The 20,108-nt window shown below is 33.5% G+C and overlaps 1 protein-coding gene across 1 annotated transcript; it reads right to left on the bottom strand.

Annotated features, from left to right (window-relative positions):
• Positions 1 to 1,000: 1,000 nt before the first annotated feature.
• LOC149796285 (carbonyl reductase [NADPH] 1-like) lies at positions 1,001 to 19,605 on the bottom strand. The gene is made up of 8 exons (XM_089960933.1): positions 19,532 to 19,605; positions 17,831 to 17,912; positions 16,843 to 17,021; positions 6,026 to 6,138; positions 3,922 to 4,050; positions 2,808 to 2,952; positions 2,226 to 2,289; positions 1,001 to 1,286 (listed from the first exon to the last, which is right to left on the bottom strand). Exons 1-8 carry the CDS (start codon positions 19,556 to 19,558, stop codon positions 1,186 to 1,188), a joined length of 840 nt encoding a protein of 279 aa, XP_089817059.1. The 5' UTR covers positions 19,559 to 19,605; the 3' UTR covers positions 1,001 to 1,185.
• Positions 19,606 to 20,108: the final 503 nt, after the last annotated feature.

Here is a 20,108-nt window from a genome sequence, read left to right as displayed (position 1 = left end):
TTGCTACCATGTGCTTCCTCACATCTTCTCTGCCACCATGCCCAATGCTAAAATTTTGTGGCACACTGTGTGCAAAAAGCATGATGAATATCGATGTTTGATGGTTGAATGCATGGCCAATTTTTGGAATATTCCAAACTAAACTTCACTTTTTGTGCAATACATTTCTTTTTCCCTGTTGGTGAAGACATTTTCAAGATGTGGTGCTGAATAGTAATTCAAATCACTGTTTACAGCATATGCACAGAGCAAAATTCTGGTTAGGCCCCAGTTTATCTCAAAAGCATTTGTAAAACTACTCTTATACATATAGACTAAAATAAGCTAAAATGCTTGCTACTGGGCCAACTGTACCATTCAGCTATAGTTCCACTAATATCATGACCGGAAGTACCGGACCATTTCGGCAAATGCCAATATCACGACTAGTGCCAAATGGGAAATTGGTTATTTTATTAAAGATTTCAAATAATTGAGAATTGGGAAATTTTTGGGGTTTTTTGCATGCAGCATGAATCTGTGAATCGCTGAAAATATCATGAAATTCATTCCAAAATTGTGAGGGTTGGCAGCTATGTCAGACATTCATAAGATGACATGCATATAATATAGTGAAAGTTTGTGAAAAGTGTGAAGTGTAACCTAAACCTTTGAAGACTCCGACCATCAATAACACTGGAAAGTTTTGTATTTCTCCACACACGATTTATATACACCAAGATCTGTCATGTAATGGACAACAAATAATAGCCAAATAATAAAAAGCAATTTCCAAGACAAATGAAACTCAGCCTAATGATATTCTTCCTTCCTGAACTCCTCTATCCAGATGTTTCTATTCCAATGTCCTGTATTATCAGGTAATAATCATTTGTCCTTTGTGTGAATATTATATTTTAAATCACACAATCCTCAGCTCTCTCCCCTTCACAAAAAGGTTCATCAAAGGAGGAAGGGGAGGAGAGTATGCTTTATAGAAAAACAATTAGCATTAGAAAGGTCATCTTTCATTCATTTATTTTTAAAACTTTACATCAACTTCATAAGAATGAGTACTACAAAAATAAGATCTTGAGAAATAAAATTTCAAGTAAATTTTTTATGTAACAGAAACAGCACAAAGACTTTCTTAACATCTTCATCTGATGTAAAATCTGATTCAACACACTCTCCTAATTTTGGATCTTAGTTCTGCCAATGCTCCACAACCTTTTCACTCACAAATTCTCCTTTGGGACTCTCCACATTTGGAGGTAATAAAGCCAAGTATAATGGTGTTCCTGCTCCTGTAAAAATAAACATATATATATATATATATATATATATATATATATATATATATATATATATATATGGATACAGCATTAATTTCATTAAAGAAAAGATTTATGCATTATTTAATTTTATTGTGCAAAAGACAAATGGAACAGTAACTGAGCACATTTATTCCTTAATTATGCTGGTTATGCAAGAATTTAAGACTATCACATGACCATCTGTGATGAGTGAAATGTAGTATAATGTAATATGTTATTATTATTATTATTGTTCACACTATACCAGTGAGTGCTGCTTTCAGGTAATCAATAAAATATGGTTCAAAGAAACATCACTGTTCCCCATTCACAGTTCATGTGCTTCACTCTACACCCAAAGTTTATAGCCTTTGATATAATTAAGCACATCAACTGATGGGGCTCATTTGGGAGTAGATCAACAGATGGAACCCATCTGGGAGCAGAATACTGATAATTTACCAGTGTCTTTCAAGACCTTCAAAACAAAAATGCAGCTATCATCAGTGGACTCTAGTTTTCTTTAAGGCAAATTATCTAACTCTTCTTGAGGGGCCTGATCTAGGTTTAGAGAGACCCCAGGGCAACGGGACTTTTTGATCTACAGTAGAGAGTGTGCCCAAAAGGTCAGTTCCGGGTTTGAATCCTGCCCAATACAGCATAGCTCAGCCCTCTCTGGGCAAGGCATATGGTTTCAGCACTGAATTGTCTTTTATGTGCTGATATGTTGATAAAAAACTTCATCGTGTGACTAGATCAACGAGTCTCAAGATGCTTGTCAATTACATGTTTAGGGGACTTCTACGTTTCATGCCCATGTGACATATCTTATTTAAGATATTACATACTGATACTGATAGAATCAACTCTAGAAATAAAAAAATATCTAATATAGAAATCAGCAAACTAGTTTATACTACAGAAGATTACCTTCATCGATGGTTTTTGTTCCTTTGTGACTGGACATGTCAGTCTTTACATAACCTGGACAACACTGAAAACAGAGAAGTACAATACATTTGACATGCCGGTACTTACATAACCTGGACAACATTGAAAACAGAAGTACAATACATTCTGTACTCCAATTACTGCATATTTATGACTATGTCTTATTACAAATACACCAAGTTTCTAGATTGTTACTTTTTAACATCTTATTCCATTTTAATTTTTTAATTTTTTTAAAATTTAGTTTATTCCTGTTTAAATTTGTTAACTTCTGCTTTGTTAAAAACAAATTGATTAGCCTCTTGCTTTCAAACCTTTTAATCAAAGTAATTACTATTTTCTTAATTATTTTATCATGAAATAAGGGTGAAAACCAGATATAGTTTCAATCCGATAAAGATCCTCAAGCCAATGAAATCAGTTAATTGGTGATTTGATGGCTGTAACTTCAGCTTAATGGGAAGGCAAGAGCTTTAAAATATTTGTATGGTTTTGTAGATGAAGATAAATTCAATTGACTAACTAACATACAGTACTGTGAATTGTACAAATTAAACTTACTGAGTTCACAATGATATCAGGCCTGCTAGAATCATGAGCAAAAGCCTTGCCCTGGATATAGGACATGACCCTGACCCCAATCTTGGATACAGCATAGGCCCACTTGGGCCACCCATTTTGTTCCACAGTGTCAGACTTTGCAACTCTAAAAAGAAAAATTATTTTAGTAATACTCAATAAATTAAGTACTCATTTTGAATAAAGAAATAGGTAATTAAAAGTTTTTCTCTCATTATGTTGCTCTTCATTAAGGAGAAACTTCGTATCATCATCATCATCACCAACAGATTAACTTTAGAACAAATAAATGAATCTGTGAATGTATAAGATTATTTGACTGATGTGAAAATTTAAAATACCATATCATCTCACATATTTGATTTTTAGAATGTTTTCATTTATTATATATACAGTACATATAAAAAATCAAGATTTTCTCACATGAAAGAAAAAAGATCTTCATATAAAAATTATTCTGAAGGTAAGTTAATGAAAGTACTCTTTTTTACATAACACCTCGTCTTAATAAGATTAGACATTTTTAAATATATTGTTATGCTGGAATGGAAAAGTAAAAAAGGATGACAGTTTTAAATAAAAAGGAAGGTAAATAAAAAATTAAAACCTGTAATTGATGGCAGTAAAAATTATCTGTACTCTAAAAACATTATTAGCCATATTTGTATCATGTTCATGCTAATATCCTTTTAATTACTGGCAAAATTATTAAATGAAAGAAGTGCTTGATATTTCAAAATTAAATGTAAGTGGGACAGGATTAGAGCTGATCCGAATAAAATGGACTGGCCACCCTGCACAAGTGTTCGTACTGATAGCACAAATGAATAATTTTTCCAGTAACAAGATTATATAGTTGTCAACATCATTTATATCTGCACTAAGGTACCTATGACCCAAAATACATATTTTATTTCTGCACTTAAAAACCCAGGAAAAAGGTAATGACATTAAGGTCTACAGTCATGCTTGTAAATCACAAAAGCAGTTACAGTAGTTATTAATGGAAATCAAGTTCCCTAGCTATGCAGTCCACATGAAGAACAGGGGAAAATGTATAATACAATCAAAAGGAGATGTAAATTGAATAACTTACACCTCAAACTCCCTCATAAGGTTTTTGAGCTGGTCCATAGTAATGTTTGGATTCTTGATTTTGGCTTTGAGGGAGTCACTGCATCTGCCGAGTGCCATTGTGGATGTAATACTTGAGACATTGACAACCCTGTAAATAATTCCAAGATAAAAGATATGAAACTAAATGCTTTCAAATAAACATGCTCATCCATTGTTTGTGTATCTCTGTATGGTTTATACCTTTTATTTCAGCTCTACATTCGATAAAGACAACTTGATTGAGTCAAGGTTTCTCCCACATATATAACCTGTATACAAATTCTAGTCCTTTTTTTGAAGAGCAAATTACACCATTGTTTTAAAATTAAAAATGCACCAACAGGTCACAGACTGTACAAACTGATGAAATCGGGTAGTGAATCACGTAGTAACATTTTTAAGTCACAGAAATTGATGAAGGCATACACATTTCAACTTATTTCATTCAGAAAATGTAGGAATTCAAAAAATAAGAGTAATATGTATTTCTTATATTAGGTAAAGAGACACAAAAGATTCTGATAAGTCATGCTTTAGGACTGATATAACACTGCAAGTTTCAATCTAGACCATCTTGCGCCAATGCACAACAACATAAATCATTGATGGCCCAGTCAAATATGACAGATTCATTTACACACTGCCATGTCTAAATAAGCAGCACAAATTTTGCACTTCTGCACACCTGTCAAGTTGCAGGCTGTACCCTTAATGTGCATTAGATAAGGTTTGGACTGACATGGACTGATGGAGGTTAAGATAGACTGGTTACCATGCTCCATGTCACTGACATTATTTAACAAAGAAACAAACAAAAAGCAGTCTCACTATATGCAAACATACATTGTATGAGATGTTTTGCAAAACATGCTGGCAAGGTTTAAGCAGAAAATGACCTAAATAAGAATAAATCAAAGTGCTATTTAAAGATGCATTCTTTTATTCAGAACACCATCAGAACCAAATGAAAACAAGTTTTGCTCAAAAAGCCATAAATCCAGAAGCATACAAAACATGACTCGTTATGATCATCATAGGAACATTGTCAAAATTAAAATCCATATATCTCAGGCACAGGATGAAGTCAGTGCAATAAACTTGATTTTAAAAGTATTATGTAATAGTTATTCTCAATGGCATATCATTATTAGTAAAATAATTCTGATTGCTAACAGTTTGTCTAAGTACATGTAAGCAAAACACATTAGCAATAAGATATGGCTGTAGTATATACTAGCCTGCATAAGGGCAAATCACTCTGAGTAACTTTAATTCAGTTTTAAGATTGGAGAAACTTTTTGACCATTCTGCATTAAACCTGACTCTCTTTCCAATGTAAGCCATGATAAACATCTAATTTTGCTGCAAATCAAATGGTGAAAAGTCCCTTTAACAAAATGTGGGAAAAATGTAGAAGAACATATGACTCAAATGAAGATATAATTTTTTAAGGCAATATATTTACACAATCAGTATATTAAACTGCATAGTGTAAACATATTAAACAAGTAGAAACCTCACAAAATATAAGGCCTATAAGAAACTGACACGGCCATTTAGAAAATATCATTCATACACTGGCCCTATATCCTCAATCCTATATTAAACCCTGACAGTGTACTACAAGTTCCTCATTAAATTAAACTTTCTAGAATTTAGTGGACCCTATAATAAAATAACTATAGTTTTCACCTAGGAAACATTTTTGGCAACTCATGTTAAATGCAAACTTTTAAGAGTTAAGCAGTGTGAACAAAATGACGAAAAAGTTTATTTTCAAGAAAGAATGTTGAATGTATATCATTGTGACAACTCTATGAGGAAATGGAAATAAAATATCAAACGAAAAAATAAAAGAACAGAAACTCAAGAATTCTGTCTAAAATACTGTCATGTCTTTGAACAGTGCAATGATAATTGGTTTTAGAAAACAATTTATAAAAAATCATACAATTTATGATACTGCCTGTACCTCCATCAATTCTAAAATAATTATTTCTTGATCTTACACTGCACCGCAGATGACACAGTACAAAATTATTTCAGAATTGATTTGAATGAGTATGTAGAGGGAGTTTTTCTACCTTGCATGAGGACGAAGTAAAGGGTACAAGGCCTCACATACAGCCAGGGTGTCCCAAAAATTGACCTTTAACGTCACTTCTGCCTGTTCTGCAAATGGGGCCGTTGAATTTCCCTGTAAAAAGTTACAAAAGTTTGTAAAATAATCATCTCCACTGCAATGAATGGCACTGAAATATTTTAAACACTTTATAAAATCTTATAACAACAAATGAATGGCATTATAATTATATATACTCTTCAAATCTTAAAAAAAGAAAGCCTTGAATGGCATTGTTATAATGGATACACTTTATCAAATCTCAAAACAACAACAACAATAAAAAACCCATTTGTCAATCTGACATGATCCATTGCCATTCCTATAGTTTTTTCTGTCAGATAATTCATCAATATAAACAGGAGTTGGTTTTCCCAGTTTTTCTTTCTGTTCAGGGATGGTGGTGGATATTACCACAAAGCATTGCTTTTGGGATTATATTGTTCTGAGACAAGAAGAGTCAAGTGTCTTGACCAAGGATATGTCACTGTAGCCAATTTTGGCTGATCCACTGATTGAAATTTCACCAGACCCTGCTGACCCAAGTCCAACGGCTTAAAGGATCGAACATTTGATTTCTAGGAAATACAGGGATCTTTTCTATAAAAAATGTTTCCAGATCACAGATTGATTGACTAAACAACATATCTTGAGGTAAATATTTTGAAAAATCATTACTCGAAGGCAAATTCTAGCCCTCCCCATTAAATGATTAGTTTGTAAACACCAAACCATCACAGTTCCTGATTGATGAGTAGCCATAGACTTTAACATGAACACAGATACTGGCAGATGGGTGGTCTGGCAAACATGGGGATGCTTCATCTCATCTACTGTTCCATTCATCAATGAGAAAATCAAAGACAATGGTCACCAGAAATGATACACTAAGTTTCTTTTATTTTTATTAAAACTCATTCGGCCCCAGCACTGTTATCAGTATCTCTGCTGATATGCCCCAGAAGCTCTAAGCTGTGTCTAGTTGCTTGTGCCCCAGAGTTTTTATCTGTTTGAAACATTTTGAAAACATCGTGTACGTGCATCCACTCTTACCTTAATTTTTCTTCTTATATCCAATTAAAATCCATGAAATTTTCACCATTTCCTTCAAATGAATTTGTCTACACAGTGATGTATTATTTCCTATTTGTCCAAGTCTTTCACAACTTATTTATAAACTATTTACAAAATTATGTGCAACGTTTATCCGCAAGAACTCTAATATCATCAGCCTGATCATCATCGCTATCAGCATCCTCATCTTCTGACGATTCAATCTAAGAAACTTCTATGTCCAAATCTAAATCTTGCAAAATATCCAATGCTTGCTCAATATTTTCTAGCTCAAACCTGAGAAACTACTCATTTTCGCTCTCATCAAAAATCACTCTTACATCCGCCATCATTTATGAGTTTTCATGAACAGAACACATGTAGTGAAACTGCTCTCAATTAGTAACCCTTGGCTTCTGAACAATTCAAATTTTCACAAACGAAAATAAAATCCTTTCTGATTGGTTTAATACTGGTCTGATTCTTGGAAAAAAAAACATTTGTAACCAATCAGAGATGCTGTATCTAACACACATTCACCACGAGATGGGATCGGCCACTGAATGCAGTAAACAAACCACGACTATTCGGTATTATTTGTCCATGTTTCTCTATTAGTCACATCCACTGCATTGCATGGTCAACAATGGCAAACACAGTCTGGTCTCTATTAGTCACATCCACTGCATTGCATGGTCAACAATGGCAAACACAGTTTGGTCTTGCACTTCTTGACTTGTTCTTGTGGTCAGCTAAAGTACAATATTCTATCAAATGTCAAATTTGAGATTTGTCACAACAGACCAAGTTATCACAAACCTACTGTTCTCTTAAATCGCTATGATTGTCAAAAGCCTACAAACACAGTTCAAGTCTAGATCAATGTAGCATGGATGCATTGAAAGATGTGGTGTGTGTTTGGGCTGGAAGGTCAAGTTTAATAAAGGATTCAAGTCAAGAGAAAGATTTAAAAAGAAAATGTAAATTCTGCATCAATAACATCTTGTGGTAAAATTAACCATTTAGAAACACCAAACATATCATTAGCAAGCATTTTTGAACACATCATTCAAACCTAAAAGAAACACTATAAACATATCACTGGAGAGGCTATTCAAGCAGTGACATTATTAAAACCCATTAAAAATACTAAACATCACTGGAGACACTATTTTGGCATATCATTAAAATCCATCAGAAACACTATAAAACACATCACTGGATATACACTATTTTAGCATATCATTAAAATCCATCAAAAACACCATAAACATATCACTGGAGAGGTTATTCAAGCATATTATTAAAATCCATTAGAAATACTATACATCACTTGACAGGCTAGTTATGCATATCATTAAAATCCACCAGAAACACTACAACCATATCACTGGAGAGGCAATTAAAGCATATTATTAAACCCCATTAAAAACACTAAACATCACTGGAGACACTATTTTAGCATATAATTAAAACCCATCAGAAACACTACAACCATATCACAGGAGAGGCTATTTAAGAAAAAAAAATTCTGGTGAGGTCCTTCTGATTAACTTGTACAAAATTTTAAAAGTTGTTTAAAGAGCGTAGAAATAATTGTTTAACTTTTCAGTTTTTGTACCAGAGCAGCATCTCTCTCTTCAAAATCTATTTACCAAACATTATGTACCCATCTCTCTCTCTCTCTCTCTCTCTCTCTCTCTCTCTCTCTCTCTATATATATATACTTGCTTTTCTAAAATTCATATATGAATTTTAATACTTATTTTTCACTTCATCTACATATTAACCTACATGTACTATTTACATATATCTTATTTGACAACTTTAATAATTGGCATATGGTTTTAAGGAGCAAATAAGAATAAAAAGAAAGCAAAAGTTCTTTATTTGTAAACTAAATATAAACTGATTTCATTAAAACATTCCATATTTTAGTTTACCTAACATTGTAAGTTCAGCTGTGAGATTGTTTTTAAATCTTTGGGCAAACTCAAATCTCATAAGGGCAAGTTCAGTTTTCTAGTCAGCTTGTCCTGGGCATGTTTATACATTGTCAGACAGACAGCTGTATATTGATAACAGATTATTGATTATTGCTGTAGAGCTGTATATTCATAACATTTGTTAAGCTCCATAATAAATCTATCCTTCGTATATGCTCACAATATTTTGTTACTTATTCTGTATGTTCTAGCTTAAGGGGTCCCAGCATGGGTTCGAGTCTCAGACTCAGCCAATATGGGTATGTGAGAAAGCTTACCAGTAGCTTCCTACCAGTCAGTGGTTCCTATCAGGGGTTTTCTGGTTTCTTCCTCCACTAGATATAATGGCCACCATGTATAGCCGATACTGCTCTCAGACATGGCATTAAACCCAAAAGAACAACAACAACTAATTAAATCAAGGTAAAAGTGAAAAAACTTATATACAAGAAATACACTGTTATTTTAAAGGTAATGTCCCATTTTCTTTGTTGAATGTTTACTGATTTGGTTATTTCTGAAATAAATAAATAAAAACATATCCGATAATAAAGCTGCAACATGTATAATTTAATACAGCAATCAGTATAGAAACCTGTACTAATTAATAGGTCAATCAGCATAGCCACCCATACTAATTAATAGGGCAATCAGTATAGCAACCTGTACTAGTTAATAGGGCAATCAGTATAGCAACCTGTACTAATTAATAGGGCAATCAGTATAGCCTCCTGTATTAATTAATAGGGCAATCAGTATAGCAACCTATACTAATAGGGTAAGCAGTATAGCCTCCTGTATTAATTAATAGGGCAATCAGTATGGCCAAGTGTACTAATTAATTGTGCAATCAGAATAAAGAGAGATAGCTATTGTGGCAACATTTTATATAAAAAATACTTGTTTTCTTTACATATAAACTATTTAAAGGCCTATTCAGCAACATCACCAGCCGTGAAGTGAAGTGACAACCCTACTGCAATACAAATGGCTAGTTGGAGAGTTTACTTTTTAAGAGCACTTTAAATACATTATGTACTGTACGTGGATGTAAAAAGATATTTAAAGAAGAAAAAGAGTACTCTTGTCACAATAAGAAGACTCTTTCAGAATATTATTGCCACTCTGAGAAAACCCAGATAAAATGCTCTTGCCACTGTAAGAAAACACAGATAAAATAGACTGCCCTTGTTGAATATATGCACAAATATTTGTACAACTGTAAGAAGATCCTTTGAAAATACATGTACAACTGTAAGACCCTTTCAAAATACACATACAACTGTAAGACCCTTTCAAAATACATGTACAACTATAACAAGACTCAAAAATTACTGATACAACTGTAAGAAGACCCTTTCAAAATACTTGCACAACTCTAAAGACTCCTAAAATACTTCTACAAATGTAGGATGACTCTTTTAGGATATTCTTACAACTGTAAGAAGACCATTTTAAACTAAGCATACACCTTTAAGAATACCCTTTAAGTGTACTTGTACGACTGCAAGAGGCTCATTTTGAATACCCTTTAAGTGTACTTGTACGACTGCAAGAGGCTCATTTTGAATACCCTTTTAAGTGTACTTGTACGACTGCAAGAGGCTCATTTTGAATACCCTTTAAGTGTACTTGTACGACTGCAAGAGGCTCATTCTGAATACCCTTTAAGTGTACTTGTACGACTGCAAGAGGCTCATTCTGAATACCCTTTAAGTGTACTTGTACGACTGCAAGAGGCTCATTCTGAATACCCTTTAAGTGTACTTGTACGACTGCAAGAGGCTCATTCTGAATACCCTTTAAGTGTACTTGTACGACTGCAAGAGGTTCATTTTGAACACCCTTTAAGTGTACTTGTACGACTGCAAGAGGCTCATTTTGAACACCCTTTAAGTGTACTTGTACGACTGCAAGAGGCTCATTTTGAACACCCTTTAAGTGTGCTTGTACGACTGCAAGAGGCTCATTTTGAACACCCTTTAAGTGTGCTTGTACGACTGCAAGAGGCTCATTTTGAACACCCTTTAAGTGTGCTTGTACGACTGCAAGAGGCTCATTTTGAACACCCTTTAAGTGTGCTTGTACGACTGCAAGAGGCTCATTTTGAACACCCTTTAAGTGTACTTGTACGACTGCAAGAGGCTCATTTTGAACACCCTTTAAGTGTACTTGTACGACTGCAAGAGGCTCATTTTGAACACCCTTTAAGTGTACTTGTACGACTGCAAGAGGCTCATTTTGAACACCCTTTAAGTGTACTTGTACGACTGCAAGAGGCTCATTTTGAACACCCTTTAAGTGTACTTGTACGACTGCAAGAGGCTCATTTTGAATACCCTTTAAGTGTACTTGTACGACTGGAAGAGGCTCATTTTGAATACCCTTTAAGTGTACTTGTACGACTGGAAGAGGCTCATTTTGAATACCCTTTAAGTGTACTTGTACGACTGCAATGAGGCTCATTTTGAACACCCTTTAAGTGTACTTGTACGACTGCAAGAGGCTCATTTTGAATACCCTTTAAGTGTACTTGTACGACTGCAAGAGGTTCATTTTGAATACCCTTTAAGTGTACTTGTACGACTGCAAGAGGCTCATTTTGAATACCCTTACAACTGAAAAAGACTTTCACACGCTTGTAAGAAGAAACTTTTAAAATAATAGTGTAACTGCAAGAAGATGCTTTTATAGTTTGGATACAACTGTAACAAGACACTTTTATAGTATGGATAGGTAATATTGTAAAATGACACATTTATAATACTGATACAACTGTAACAAGACACATTTATAATACTGATACAAAGATAACAAGACAAATTTATAATACTTGTACAACTGTAACAAGACACTTATAATGCTGATACAACTGTTACAATACACTTTTATAATACTGATGCAATTGTAACAAGACACTTTAATAATACTTGGACACTGTAACAAGACACTTTTATAATACTGATACAACTGTAACAAGACACTTTTATAATACTGATGCAACTCTAACAAGACACTTTTTTATTTCTGATACAACTGTAACAAGACACTTTTATAATACTGATACAACTGAAACAATACACTTTTATAAAACTCATACAACTGTAACAAGACACTTTTATAATACTGATACAACTGTAACAAGACACTTTTATAATACTGATACAACTGAAACAATACACTTTTATAATACTGATGCAACTGTAACAAGACACTTTTATAATACTGATACAACTGAAACAAGACACTTTTATAATACTGATGCAACTGTAATAAGAAACTTTTATAATACTGATACAACTGAAACAAGACACTTTTATAATACTGATACAACTGTAACAAGACACTTTTATAATACTGATACAACTGTAACAAGACACTTTTATAATACTGATACAACTGAAACAATACACTTTTATAATACTGATGCAACTGTAACAAGACACTTTTATAATACTGATACAACTGAAACAAGACACTTTTATAATACTGATGCAACTGTAATAAGAAACTTTTATAATACTGATACAACTGAAACAAGACACTTTAATAATACTTGGACAACTGTAACAAGACACTTTTATAATACTTGGACAACTGAAACAAGACACTTTTATAAAACTCATACAACTGTAACAAGACACTTTTATAATACTGATACAACTGAAACAATACACTTTTATAATACTGATGCAACTGTAACAAGACACTTTTATAAAACTCATACAACTGTAACAAGACACTTTTATAATACTGATGCAACTGTAACAAGACACTTTTATAAAACTCATACAACTGAAACAAGACACTTTTATAATACTGATACAACTGTAACAAGACACTTTTATAATACTGATACAACTGTAACAAGACACTTTTATAATACTGATACAACTGAAACAATACACTTTTATAATACTGATGCAACTGTAACAAGACACTTTTATAATACTGATACAACTGAAACAAGACACTTTTATAATACTGATGCAACTGTAATAAGAAACTTTTATAATACTGATACAACTGAAACAAGACACTTTAATAATACTTGGACAACTGTAACAAGACACTTTTATAATACTTGGACAACTGAAACAAGACACTTTTATAAAACTCATACAACTGTAACAAGACACTTTTATAATACTGATACAACTGAAACAATACACTTTTATAATACTGATGCAACTGTAACAAGACACTTTTATAATACTGATACAACTGAAACAAGACACTTTTATAATACTGATGCAACTGTAATAAGAAACTTTTATAATACTGATGCAACTGTAACAAGAAACTTTTATAAAACTCATACAACTGAAACAAGACACTTTTATAATACTGATACAACTGTAACAAGACACTTTTATAATACTGATGCAACTGAAACAAGACACTTTTATAAAACTCATACAACTCTAACAAGACACTTTTATAATACTGATACAACTGAAACAAGACACTTTTATAAAACTCATACAACTGTAACAAGACACTTTTATAATACTGATACAACTGAAACAAGACACTTTTATAAAACTGATACAACTGAAACAAGACACTTTTATAAAACTCATACAACTGTAACAAGACACTTTTATAATACTGATACAACTGAAACAAGACACTTTTATAATACTGATACAACTGTAACAAGACACTTTTATAAAACTCATACAACTCTAACAAGACACTTTTATAATACTGATACAACTGAAACAATACACTTTTATAAAACTCATACAACTCTAACAAGACACTTTTATAATACTGATACAACTGAAACAAGACACTTTTATAAAACTCATACAACTGTAACAAGACACTTTTATAATACTGATGCAACCCTAACAAGACACTTTTTATTTCTGATACAACTGTAACAAGACACTTTTATAATACTGATACTACTGAAACAATACACTTTTATAATACTGCTGCAACTGTAACAAGACACTTTTATAATACTGATACAACTGAAACAAGACACTTTTATAAAACTCATACAACTCTAACAAGACACTTTTATAATACTGATACAACTGAAACAAGACACTTTTATAAAACTCATACAACTGTAACAAGACACTTTTATAAAACTCATACAACTGTAACAAGACACTGTTATAATACTGATAAAACTGAAACAAGACACTTTTATAAAACTCATACAACTGTAACAAGACACTTTTATAAAACTCATACAACTGTAACAAGACACTTTTATAAAACTCATACAACTGTAACAAGACACTTTTTTAATACTGATACAACTGTAACAAGACACTTTTATAATACTGATACAACTGAAACAAGACACTTTTATAAAACTCATACAACTGTAACAAGACACTTTTATAAAACTCATACAACTGTAACAAGACACTTTTATAAAACTCGTACAACTGTAACAAGACACTTTTATAAAACTCATACAACTGTAACAAGACACTTTTATAATACTGATACAACTGAAACAAGACACTTTTATAAAACTCATACAACTGAAACAAGACACTTTTATAAAACTCATACAACTGTAACAAGACACTTTTATGATACTGATACAACTGTAACAAGACACTTTTATAATACTGATACAACTGAAACAAGACACTTTTATAATACTGATACAACTGAAACAAGACACTTTTATAAAACTTGTACAACTTAAACAAGACACTTTTATAATACTGATACAACTCTAACAAGACGCTTTTTTAATACTGATACAACTATAACAAGACACTTTTATAAAACTCATACAACTGTAACAAGACACTTTTATAAAACTCATACAACTGTAACAAGACACTTTTATAATATTGATACAACTGTAACAAGACACTTTTAATACTGATACAACTGAAACAAGACACTTTTATAATATTGATACAATTAAAACAAGACACTTTTATAATACTGATGCAACTGAAACAAGACACTTTTATAATACTGATACAACTGAAACAAGACACTTTTATAATATTGATACAATTAAAACAAGACACTTTTATAATACTGATGCAACTGTAACAAGAACATTTTACACTAGTCTGAAAACTGCAGTAAGTCAATTTTAGAATGCTGTTATAGCTGTAATAAGACCCTTTTAGAATACTCTTAAATCAGTAACAGGACCCTTTTAGAATATTTTTTAATTAAAATTGTAAGAAGACAAATTTAAAATACTCTTACAACTGTAACAAGATTCTTTCAGAATACTGTTACAACTTTAACAAGACCCTTTTAGAATATTCTTACTTAAAATTGTAAGAAGACAATTTTAAAATACTCTTACAACTTTAACAAGACCCTTTCAGAATACTCTTACAACTGTAACAAGACCCTTTTAGAATATTCTTACAACTGTAACAAGGCAGTTTTTAATAGCTCTGATGCTGTGCTGAGGGGAGGAGGCATAAAAATATGCCAAAATGGATGCTGCCAAGGCATACAAATATGCCAAAATGGATGCCCCCAAGGCATACAAATATGCTCTAAGACATGCCTCCAGCATACAAATTTGCATCCAAGTGCGTGTGATGATCACATTCAGAAACTAATTCAGGCACACTGTATGATCACAGTGAACTGCTCTATATGTTGGAACAAACTTGATTCAAAAACCATATCCATGATCTCTTATGGTCGTTGTAGTTGATAAGTAGCAGTTACTCATCTGCAACATCAGTGACCACTATGGTTTGAATAGATGAACATTATGATGTAAAGACATCTTGTGTGTGTGCTCTCATGTATTTTTTAAGGGGCTGTGTCAAAATAGTTTTGAAATGTTTTCAACTTTGTTATCTGCTGGTGAAGTTTTAAAAAAGGACAAACAATTTTAATTCCTTTTTCAAGTGTTGTTCAATTAATTATATATTCCTCTTTGTTTTTACAATACTATATTCTAGGTACTACTATCAGTCAAAATTAATAACGATGCAGAGCTTTTCTGAGCCCATTGGAAGTCAAATAGCCAATATACATGGTGTGATAACCAAGAAAGGCACATCAACCTTAATGGAAATAGTATCAATACATTGGTGTGATAACCAAGAAAGGCACATCAACCTTAATGGCAATAGTATCAATACATGGTGTGATAACCAAGAAAGGCACATCAACCTTAATGGCAACAATATCAATACATTGGTGTGATAACCAAGAAAGGCACATCAACTTTAATGGCAACAGTATCAATACATAGTGTGATAACCAAGAAAGGCACATCAACCTTAATGGCAACAATATCAATATATGGTGTGATAACCAAGAAAGGCACAGCAACCTTAATGGCAACAGTATCAATACATGGTGTGATAACCAAGAAAGGCACATCAACCTTAATGGCAACAGTATCAATACATGGTGTGATAACCAAGAAAGGCACAGCAACCTTAATGGAAACAGTATCAATACATAGTGTGATAACCAAGAAAGGCACATCAACCTTAATGGCAACAGTATCAATACATGGTGTGATAACCAAGAAAGGCACATCAACCTTAATGGCAACAGTATCAATACATTGGTGTGATAACCAAGAAAGGCACATCAACCTTAATGGCAACAGTATCAATACATTGGTGAAAATAAAGACAGATCAGGATCAATGTGTATATTTGAAGCAGCTTCCTTAAAAATGTGTGTCCTTATAAATGCCATAATGCAAAAATATTAGGCAGAACTCAATATGAGTTGCAACAAATAAATGTACATCATGCATCACCTTGTAGGCAATAGCAGCATTGTTCACAAGAACATCCAGTCCACCATATTGATTCTGTATGAAAGCCTTGAACTTCTGTATACTGGTGGAATCACTAATATCCAGTTGATGAAACAAAGGGTTCAGGCCCTCTTTCTTTAGATCCTCGACAGCTTTCCTTCCAAGACCCTCATCGCGGGCTGCAAGTGATAAAATGATGAAACTATGAGGTCAGCAAATGCATCTCAGATCCCATTTAATGTATTCCTATAAACTTTACAACCATTAACTCAAGGTCAAAGCGATGAGTGAGTGTTTTGCAGACTGATTTCCCCTTTCATTATGATGAGATAAGCAAAATGTGACCAGAGTTAAGTAAATACAGGTAAATGAAAATCTTTAACAACCTTACAGCAAATACGCTATTACTGTGACTTTGGCCCCAAAGTCATAGAAATATGCAAGAGTGTTGGCCCCAAGGTCACAGAGGCATGCAAGGTTGTTGGCCCTAAGGTCACAGAGGCATGCAAGAATGTTGGCCCCATGGCCATAGAGGTGAGCAAAAAAGTTGGCCCCAAAGGTCACAGAGTGTTGGCCCCAAGGTCACACAGGCATGAAAGAAGGTTGGCCCCAAGGTCATAGAGGCATGAAAGATGATCCGATATATCCCATCAAATGATAATCCCACAAATCACATTAAATGAATGTCCCATATGTAGGAGTAGTCATAATTTATGCATGTAAAAGATTCCATCCCAGGTATTTGAAACTGAGCAGGCACATGTCACACATAAGAAGTCCACATTGGGTGACCCAAACAATAAGCTCAGTAAACTAAGGCCTGTCACCAAGGAAAGACATACATACATACATACATCTAGCCAATGAAAACTGTTTCATAAAGAAAACTTATAAATCATCCTATCAATCCATCCACCCATCCATTCATTCATTTCAATTGTACTTTAACTTACCAAAAGCATTGCAATGTGATAAAAGATAATGTTACCTGTCAGGTAGACATCACCACTGAATGTTTTACACAGTCCTCGAACAATGCCAAAACCTATACCTTTGTTGGAACCAGTCACCTAGAATGTAAAGAGATATTTGTTTGAATGGGCCACTGATGCTTCCAATATGCATTTCCTTTATGTCTCCCTTCCACTGTGCCTTATTTCCAGGGCCAGCGCCAGACCCGGCCAGACTATCTGGCGCCCTAGGCAAGGTTAGATTCTGGTGCCCCCCCCCCCCCGAAAATATCAATTTCAAAATTTATAAACAATAATTTCTTTTTAAGAAATGCGTCCCCTGAAATCAGTGCCCTAGGCGGCTGCCTAGTTTGCCTATATGGTAGCACCAGCCCTGCTTATTTCCTACCATAGGCATCAGCACACAGGGATGGGAGGGGCATGGGGGCATCTGCCCCCACCCCCAATTCCACCTTTGAACATGTAAAACTTAATTACTGACCAATAAAAGTTTGCCCCCACCCTCCAAATAAGTATGCAGGCTCTGCATTTTCCATTATTACTTTTTCTTCAAGAATGCTTTTAACTTCCATCCAAATGTCCTTTTTGTAAATGCATATTTATGAATTTCTAACATATTATCCAAGCTTTGTAAATCTTAAGATTTTGTTCACGCAATAAAATGAAAAACATTTCTACTTTTGGAGTTACCCATATGTGTAGACTAGAATGTAAAGTCATTTGTAGGAAGCAGAGAGAGAGAGAGAGAGAGAGTGAGATAGAGAGAGAGTGAGAGTACAAAACCGATGTTCTAAAATGATGGCCAGTTACATCTTCATAACATTTTATGGCGTTTCAGCTGCAGACCGAATATTTTTAAAAAAACATACTTGTATCATTATCAAAAATTAACGGTGAATTTTGGTAATAATGTAAGTTATGGTTTCTACTTCAATCGTTATGAAAGCAAAGATTTTCACTTGCAGGCGAAGATACAAATGATTTGCAAATGTAATTTCAACGCTGACGCTTATTCCAGAAAGACAATAGGGAGACTGATGCCATACAATTGCTTTCTCATCTTGCTGATTGGCAAATTAAACATACGAGCGGTATGCTGCCTTTGATAGTCGGAATACCTCCTTAGTTTCCGTATATTATTCTTTACATACTTCGTACTGGAATTTGACCAGACGTTCTAATAACAACTGTCACTATGGACACTTTCATAATCTGTTAAGATATACCAACCCAATTATTTAATTTAAAACTATTTGAAAGAAGGGAGGGAAAATTAGCCATCTTTTGCCATTTCTCGGTACTCAAAAATACCAATTAATATTCAATAATTCCTTCGAACTGAGAAATCAAATATTCAATAATTTCTTCGAACTGAGAAATCATTGGACGCATATTACTTCCACGAAAACCTACTTCTGGAAATGTATACCTAGACACATTAAGATGATGAACCTACTGTATAACCTGTGCAAAAACTCTTGGATTTCAACAACGCACTACCCCACCCCGAACCCCCCTTTTTCGATCAGGTGCGCTTCGTAGATTATTGCAAAAAATAATATACAAACCAAACAAAAGTACATAACAGTATAGAATGAATTAAAACTTGTACTGTTTATCCAGTAATATAAATACAAAGAACGTACACAGATACATAGATACACTTCAAGTATTAACACAAACGAGAGAGAGAGAGAGAGAGAGAGCGTTGCACATACCACAGCCACACGTCTAGCCGATGCCATTGTAGGAGACACGGTACTAATTATATGGAAGAACCAGTCTAGAAATGGGTAAGAAATAATAGAGTATATACGGGTTTGGTGGTCCCTAATTGGTTAATATTGAAAATTAAAATTTTAGTAAAAATATCTTTTGAGAGCTTATCCTATCTGTAATTTAAAAAAAATATAGACAAAATTCTATTGATGCAATTTTAGCATTTTTACAGGCTTGACTTAGGAGAACTCAATAACGAAAGTAGGACCTGATTCATTTGGTGCAGAATCAATAACATGTGTTTCATGCACATGTAGATAAACAAAATGCCGCCGCTCATATGGTGTTCTCCACACATAAACTTGCACCAAGGATAGTTGTGCATGGAGAAATAAAAGTCTGATCATCAGCACCCAGAAATTTTAAGTTATTAAATTTTGAATATGATGGTGTTTCCATATGTTTACTATGGGAGTTGAATTAGTACCGTGAATCCTGTACTGTGAGTTTTTCTTTCAAACTTTACTAGAATATGGGCTACTAGTCCAATCTACCTGCAGGTCTGTACCCTAGTAC

This window comes from Sinohyriopsis cumingii, chromosome 6 (assembly GCF_028554795.1).
Source record: "Sinohyriopsis cumingii isolate HCF-2022 chromosome 6, ASM2855479v2, whole genome shotgun sequence".
NCBI lineage: Eukaryota > Metazoa > Mollusca > Bivalvia > Unionida > Unionidae > Sinohyriopsis > Sinohyriopsis cumingii.
The sequence above is the reverse complement of the archived record's forward strand: the minus strand, read 5'-3'. Positions and strand labels throughout refer to the sequence as shown.

Excerpts from the sequence above, each read along its gene's own strand:
- LOC149796285 (XM_089960933.1), bottom strand. The coding sequence starts at position 19,558 with ATGGCATCGGCTAGACGTGTGGCTGTG. Across the intron at positions 17,022-17,830 it reads TGGTGATGTCTACCTGACAG|CCCGCGATGAGGGTCTTGGA; the intron begins GTAACATTATCT and ends TATCACTTGCAG. Across the intron at positions 6,139-16,842 it reads ATGCTGCTATTGCCTACAAG|GGAAATTCAACGGCCCCATT; the intron begins GTGATGCATGAT and ends AACTTTTTACAG.